The sequence below is a fragment of the Lathyrus oleraceus genome, chromosome 2 (assembly GCF_024323335.1).
Source record: "Lathyrus oleraceus cultivar Zhongwan6 chromosome 2, CAAS_Psat_ZW6_1.0, whole genome shotgun sequence".
Taxonomy (NCBI): domain Eukaryota; kingdom Viridiplantae; phylum Streptophyta; class Magnoliopsida; order Fabales; family Fabaceae; genus Lathyrus; species Lathyrus oleraceus.
Window position 1 is genome coordinate 224,865,322 of NC_066580.1, and position 8,021 is coordinate 224,873,342.

Consider the following 8,021-nt stretch of genomic DNA (forward strand, 5'->3'; position numbering starts at 1 on the left):
AAACACAAGGTTCTATGCATTTCCACCAACGACCTACGGATACGTCGTACATCGAATACTCGGAAATTCCCTGGACAACCATCCACCATGTTGACAGTAGCATTACCATGAGCAGGAAATGGATTAGCTTTCACATTAGGTGCTATGTCCTCAAAGGACACTATCCCACTCTTCACAAGCTTTTGCACTTCTTACTTCAACAGATAACAATTCTCAATGTCGTGGCCAGGGGCTCCTTGGTGAAAGGCACAGTGAAGTTCGGGTTTGAACCACCATGGAAGTGGCTCAGGAATTTGTGGAGGATTTCTGGGTTGGATGAGGTTCTTGAGAACCAAAGATGGATACAATTTTGCGTGGGACATAGGAATAAGGTCAAAGAAGACCTTTTTCCTCTCAAAATTTTGATGGTTATTATTGTTGTTAGTGGTGGTGGTTCTTTGTTGCAGTTGTTGTTGACGTTGTTGTTGTTGAATAGGAACAGATTGATTGTTGGAATTATGGGAAAATACGAGAATCACTGAAGAAACTTGATGTTGGTGTTGACAAGGTTGAGAACTCTTTCTGACATGAGGCCTCCTCTACCTCCCCACAGTTACTGAATTACTCCCCCCCCCTTTCCTCTTGGAGAAACTACCCCCATACTTCTTGCTAGACGATGCTTCTTCTTTAGACAGATGTCCTTCACGGACTCCTTCTTCTAGCTTCATCCCCATATTTACCATTTCGGTAAAGTCATTGGGGACACTAGCAATCATACGTGTGTAATAAAACGAATTCAGCGTCTTCAAGAAAATCTTTGTCATCTCTTTCCCTTCCAATGGTGGAATAACCTGGGCAGCAAGCTCTCTCCACTTCTTGGCATACTCTTTGAATGTCTCTTTATCTTTCTGAGACATAGACCTCAGATGGTCTCTATCGGGCGCCATATCCACGTTATATTTGTACTGCTTGACAAAGGCTTCACCCAAGTCGTTGAAGGTATGGACACTTGCACTATCTAACCCCATATACCATCTCAAAGTGGCACCAGTCAAACTGTCTTGGAAGTAGTGAATCAATAACTGATCATTATCAGTTTGAGTTGACATTTTTCTAGCATACATCACAAGGTGTCTTAGTGGACAAGTATTTCCCTTATACTTTTCAAATTCAGGGACCTTGAACTTGATCGGGATTTTCACATTAGGCACTAGGCAGAGCTCAACAACACTCTTCCCAAACAAATCCTTTCCTCTTAGAGTCTTCAACTCCTTGCGCAGCTCGAGGAACTGATCCTTCATCTCGTCCATTTTCTCATATACGTCTGGGGCCTCAGATGGCTCAGAATGGTAGATGGTATCCTCAACACGAGGCAATGTATGAACGACTAGAGGTGGCACTGTCATGACCGGGCTAGATGCCGGCAGATAAACAAAAGTGGGTGCATACCCTTCAGGCATAAAATTTGGTGGCATTCCCCAAGGGAATTCAGCAGGCATGGAAGGACCGGACTAGCTGGAAGCTATAGGAATAGTCGAGGTAGCAACCTCATAAATAATAGTCCTCTGGGGAGGAGTTGCAGGAGCTGGTGAAGATTGATTTTGCGCAGCAAGAATAGACTACATCATAGCAGTCAACCGTGCAATTTCATCCTTCAGCTCTATATTCTCTTGCTCTAAGTGCTCCATGATCTTCGGTTGATTAACGCGAGTGTTGTATCGGTGAGTCAGCTTGGCTGAAGCATAGAAGAATAACCAATAAGACCTCTGGCGGAAGCAAACCTGCTATCTAAATGATGCATGAAATACAATGTTTTTGTTTATTCCAAGGAACATACAAAGTTCTATTTGCAAATATTAAATAATAACAATAGTAACAATTTAATTGACCACATAATCTCTTTTTATTCATAAAATTTTGGAAGGATTACACTGAGTACAATTTTTGAAACCAAAATACAAATACAAGAGAAAAGGAAACTAATCATCCTAAGGACCCTTTAACAACTATGTCAGATGATCTGGCTGAGGGTGCGTACTTCCTTCACATGCGTCGAATCTCGGACTCGAAAGATGTCTTCATCTAAGCTTTCTCGAAGACAAGCTGATCAACAATTTTCTTCCAGGCAATGGAAGACTAAGGCATACTAGAGGAAGGTGGACCCTCTGGCTCTCTTTGTCTCTTCACTTCTCGGTCTTCAAGAAGTTCAATAAGCGCGTCTTTGTCCTTTGACTCAAACTGCAACTCCTCATGCTTTTGGCTCAAAGCATGTAACCGCTCTTCCCACATACCTTTCTCTTGCTTCATCTTAGTGAGTGCATCTTCCAACTCCTTTATATCTTGGTTAGGGAGAGTTGACGGCTCGGCCACAACCAAAGACATAGGACTTTCACATCAAGCGTCAAGGCCGAGTATAGGGCCATGACAATGGCAACATGTGAACTTATTTGGTTAAAACAGTTTCTCAAGGAACTTCAAATTGAAGAAGCAAGACCAATGACACTTATTTGTGATAATCAAGTTGCATTACACATTGCTTCAAATCCAATTTTCCATGAGAGGACCAAACATATTGAGATAGACTGTCACTTTGTTAGAGAGAAGATCGACTTTAATGATCAATTGGCAGACGTGTTTATAAAAATCTCTGCGAAGTCCCAGAACTAATTATATATGTAACAAGCTTGGTGCATTTGACTTATATGCTCAAGCTTGAGGGAGAGTGTTGATATTTGTAAATATCTAGTGTTGAGAATATTTGTATATAGAATAGTTCCACATCGACTATATAATGTAATTAGTTGTAATCTCTCTCTATATAATAAAGTCTCTGTAGTGCTTTTAAAAACACACGGTTTAACCTAAATGTCTCTTAGTCTCTCCTAATTCAATAATAACAATTTGCCACCTATTTCTTCTTATACCCAAGGATGACTTGAAATTTTCAAAGTCATTCAAATAAAAATAAAAATACTGACTTAAAAGTCTAGTAGGTAGTTAGTGATTGTTATGGTATACAAGTCCCCAAATTGGATCAATGAAGATAAAAGTCCACACTTGGTGAATGAGACAGGTTCAATTAGTTGACCCAAATAATATTTTTGTTAAGTAATAATGGTTAATTTTATGTAATTAGTTAAGGAAATTATCATATCATTACATGAATTTTAGAATATATATATTTTTTATGATGATTACTATTCTAACATGTTAGTGTTTGCATGTGCACCTGCCAGGGCCAGTCTTGTGCAAGTGCAGCATGTGCTGCAGCACAGGGCCCCAAATATTAGAAAGCCCCAACTTTTGAAATTTTCAATTTTTTTTCATAAATATTAAAAAAATTCAATAATTGAAAGAAATGTTATGATAAAAACTCAATACATACAAAACTAAAGATTGATCAAAACTCAAAATAATTATAATTAAATTTATTTTTAATTAATACATAATTGTATTTTTGATATATTTTTTTAAATTATTATAATTGTATTTTAAAAAAATTTGAATCCATTTTTTTAATTAGAACAGGACCTCCGATATGATTGGGCCGGCCCTGACACCTGCCACTAGGACGCTATATATTTTTGAATGATTGTTGTTTGGAACACATCTTCACTCGCATTTTGGAGAGTTGATTTTGTTGTAAATTATGAACTCAACATAAATAATATGATATACCTTGTCTCAGTTTTTTATGTCATAAATCTATAATTGATGAAATGTCGTTCATAGGCAATAAACTTTATGTACATAAATCTATAACATGTTAACCGTATCACTCCCTCCCATTTTTGGTAATTTGACATTATGGCTTTATTATTTGGAAACAAGCTGGAAATAAGCTGGATGGATTCATTCATCCGGAACTTCATTATTTGGAATGTATGATAATCATCTAAGTGGAGATATGGCTGCTTGCTGACCATATAATTTGTCTCCATTTTTGGAGGGATCACTCCAAAGCCGGTGATTCTTCATATGAACATGACACTTCTTGTGTAAGGACTGAAAACCTATATGAGAAGAATATAATTGGAAGCAGTGCATGAGTACGGGTTTAAAGTATTGCACTATCATTAATATTTGAAAGTATTTGAGATAGAACTCGAGACTGTTGGCAACATACTAAGCAAAAGAAACTGATTAGTCTCCAAGGCTACTCTTTGTCACACCATATGGACACCTTTACATGGAAGATCAGTCTTTGTCCCTCCTCTCAAATTGGTGTCTTGTGCTTCCCTGCTCTTGATTGGCAATATGGAAAGCTCTCAGTCACAACCAATAAAATGGTAAAACCTTTCTATCGAGCTCAACTCTTCTCCAAGTTTGGACAAGTAGTCTCACAGAACAGTGAGTGAGGTTTTTGATGGAACAGTTATTAGTTGAGGGACTGGTTTTATGAGGATATGCCGGTGGTATGCCATGTGCTCTGTCTTCATTGTCAAGGAAAATTGGGTTGTTCCTTTCTCGATTGTATTTCACACAACACATAGTAACATCGGTATTTACATGTAATTGCAATTCATAATGAATAATCCAAAAAGAAAATTATTTATAATAATAAAGAAAAAAAATTAATTCTCAATCAAAGTTATTAATTTTGGATAGCGAAGCGGAACGGTCGGCTCCAAAAATAGGATAGCGGAATAACGTGATATTTTTTGTTGATTTTTTAGAGTCGACTATTTTTTAGATTAAATATACATATAATTTATACAAATAACACTAACATAACCAACTCTAACACAACCAACATAAAAGTTTTATAAAAATTAAATTAATAAAATAAAAATGGATTAAAGACTTAATTATTTATTCTGTTATATATTATTATTATTATTATTATTATTATTATTATTATTATTATTTATTTATTGAAAAGAGGTCATAAGCCCAATATGTTATTATTATTTTTATTCACAATATTGATAAGGTGTTGATAAGGTACAATATTGATAAGGTAGCATAGTGGTACAACTGTATTATATTTAAGTAGCTGTTGCAGATTAAATATTATTTTTTACAGTTGTACAACTATAACTAGTTGTTGCAATGGATTAAATACTATTTCTTACAGCTTTACAGTTGTAACTAGTTGTTGCAATTTGATAATTATTCTATTTTTTTACTTTTCAATCCTTATCATTTTCCTCTTCTTTCTGTTCTTCTTCCATTTCCTTTCTGAAATTGTCCTGTCTCTTCTCTTCCTTCATCACAAAGGGAAAAAAATCAAAAAAAGAAAGACATCTCAGTCAGCCGCTCCCCAGGGTGCGACCCGTGACCCACGTTTGCGGCGATATTGGTCGCATTTTTAAACAGTGCTCCATCCCCCTCTTCTCGCATGGCTAGTGGCCGCTTCGGCCGGATCGCCTGGGATTGCGACATTCACGACCACGATCGATAACTCTGTTCCCGATTAACGTCCCCTCAAATTAATGTGATTATTCAAAGAGCATCAATTTGCTAACAAGAAATTGATGTTGTGGGAGTGGAACAACTTGGTAAGAATATATGTGACCTACAATTGAGTACTTACATGAGAAAGTGATATAAGTTGTTCATCGTAAGCATCACAAATTAAATGACAATTAGCTTCCATATGTTTGGTATGTTCATGAAAAATAGGATTTGCAACAATTTGAATGACACTTGTATTGTCAACATAAAGTGAAGTTGACTCTATTTGGGGAAATCCAAGTCCCCCTAAAGACCACAAAGCCATAGTGCTTCTGAACAAGCAGCAAACATGGCACGATACTCAGATTCAATAGAAGATTTAGAAACTCTTGCTTGCTTCTTACTTTTTCAAGAGATCAATGAAGAACCAAGAAACATGAACTAACTAGTGACAGATCGGGGAGTATCAGGACACCCTGCCCAATTAGTATCACTGTAAGTACTCAACTGAAGAGAAATTCCAATGGAAAAGAATAATCTACAATGAGAGGTTCCCTTCAAGTAACGAATTATCCACAGTCAAATGGAGATGGCAAGGAGAAAATATGAATTGACTTACTTGCTGAACAAAAAAAAATATGTCTGGGAAAGTAATAGTCAATTAATTAAGGCTACCCACAAATTGTCGATACAATAAAGGAACAGACAAAAGATCACCATCATCACGATGATATTTAACATTAAACTCAATGGGGTATCAACCGGATTAGCTGATTGGAGACCAGACGTATAAATCAAATATGTAGCATACTTGTGTTGATGGAGAAAGATTCTCTTGGGTGTAGAATGAACCTCAAGACCAAGAAAATAGTGCAGTTCACTATGATCTTTCATATGAAATGAAGCATGTAATTGTTGCTTAATTCTTTAAATGGAAGCATGATCAGAACCAGTAATAACCATATCATCAACATACAAAAGAAGTAATACAATTCTCGTAGATGTGCTATAAATAAATAGATAGGAATCACACTAACTCAGAGTAAAGGAGAACCCAAGTATACTGGAGTGAAATTTCTCATACCATGCTCTAGGTGCTTGTTTCAATCATATAAAGAGTGTTTAAGCTTGCAAACACCCTTGGATGAAGAGAAACAACCTTGAAGATGTGTCATATAAATTTATTCAATTAGGCCACCATGAAGAAAAACGTTTTTCACATCTATTTGAAGAAGATACCATCCATTAGAAGCACCTATAGAAATTACAGTGTGAATAGTTGTCATTTTGGAAACCGGTTAAAGTGTCTCATCATAATCATTTCCATATTCCTGCTTGTTTTCTAAGACAACCAAGTGAGCCTTGTAACGGTTGAGGGACACATCGGAATTCAATTTCACATAATACACCAATTTGCAGCCAATGAGTTTAACATTAGAAGGACAAAAGACAATATCCCTTGTGAAATTCCCTTGAAGAGCATAAAGTTCCTCATTCATTGCTTTTATCCAACAGACGTCTTTCACATCTTGTGAGCAACAAGTAGGAATAGAAATGCTCGAGAGTGTGGTAGTTAGAGAAGTATGTGAGGAATCATACTTGTCTGGTGAATATTTATCTGGTGCTCGAGATATTCGACCAGAATGTCGTGGTTCAACCTGTACAAGATCAGGTGGCGGTTCAACATCGTAAAGGGGTGTGGGAACTTGTTGTGTGTGTTTTCTAACATATACATGACCTGGTTTATAACAGACTATAGATTGAGGCATAATAGAAAACATAGGAAGAGTAACAATATCATTTATGGCAGGAGAAGCAAAGGGAAACATAAATTGATTATTAAAAAAAAGTCACATTCTTAGAAATCTAAAAATAATGGTTAGATACATCATAACACATAAAGCCCTTATGAGAGTGAATATACCTCATAAATGCACATTGAACAGATTGTGCTTCAAGCTTATGCCTTTCAAATGGAGGTAAGTGAACAAAACACACACACCTAAAAGTATGTAAAACACTATAGTCATGGTGAATTTTAAAAAGACAGAAGAAATAAAAATCAATATCAATAATCGTAGAAGGAAGATGGTTGATTAAGAAGGCAACTGTGGAAAGAGCCTCTACCCAAAATCGGGATGATACAGAAGCTTGGAGAAGCAAGATGTGTGTTACATCAAGCAAATAACGATTCTTACGTTCTGCCGTGCCATTTTATTGAGGGGTATTGGGACAAGATCGTTGAGACAAGATACCTTTTTGTTGAAGGTATTCCTAAAACTCACGAGACATGTACTCACCACCAGAGTCAAAGCGAAATTTTTTAACACTTGCTTGAAATTGAGTTTCAACATATGTAAAAATTTTCTTAAACATAGAAAACACTTCAGATTTAGAACGACTATAATCACTAATTAATGTGAAAAAATATTTATAATGAGCATGAGAAATTACATGAGACATTCCCCGTACATCACTATGAATCGTCTCAAAACAAGTGGAAGCACAGTGAGCACTGTAACACTCCATTTTTAGTAAATTATTTTATTTTAATTAAATTAAAATTTTGTGTATTTATTTAATTATTATGTATGGGTAATTAAATAAATATGGGTGAGAATGAGGGTGTATAACCTTATGATAAG

The 8,021-nt window shown here is 36.0% G+C and overlaps 1 protein-coding gene across 1 annotated transcript; it reads right to left on the reverse strand.

The window, feature by feature from the left end:
* Positions 1–5,111: 5,111 nt before the first annotated feature.
* On the reverse strand, positions 5,112–6,662 carry LOC127122681 (uncharacterized). Its single transcript, XM_051052980.1, has 5 exons — positions 6,588–6,662; positions 5,996–5,998; positions 5,823–5,883; positions 5,516–5,682; positions 5,112–5,186 (listed from the first exon to the last, which is right to left on the reverse strand). The coding sequence occupies exons 1-5, from the start codon at positions 6,660–6,662 to the stop codon at positions 5,112–5,114; spliced, it is 381 nt and encodes a 126-aa protein (XP_050908937.1).
* Positions 6,663–8,021: the final 1,359 nt, after the last annotated feature.

What these genes read in the sequence shown, in the direction of transcription:
- LOC127122681 (XM_051052980.1), bottom strand. Translation starts at nt 6,662, where the DNA reads ATGACAACTATTCACACTGTAATTTCTATAGGTGCTTCTAATGGATGG. An exon ending in TACTCCCCGATCTGTCACTA is followed by an intron (nt 5,683 to 5,822) that starts GTTAGTTCATGT and finishes TGTGGTCTTTAG; the next exon opens with GGGGACTTGGATTTCCCCAA. An exon ending in AACTTATATCACTTTCTCAT is followed by an intron (nt 5,187 to 5,515) that starts GTAAGTACTCAA and finishes TTTGTGATGAAG; the next exon opens with GAAGAGAAGAGACAGGACAA.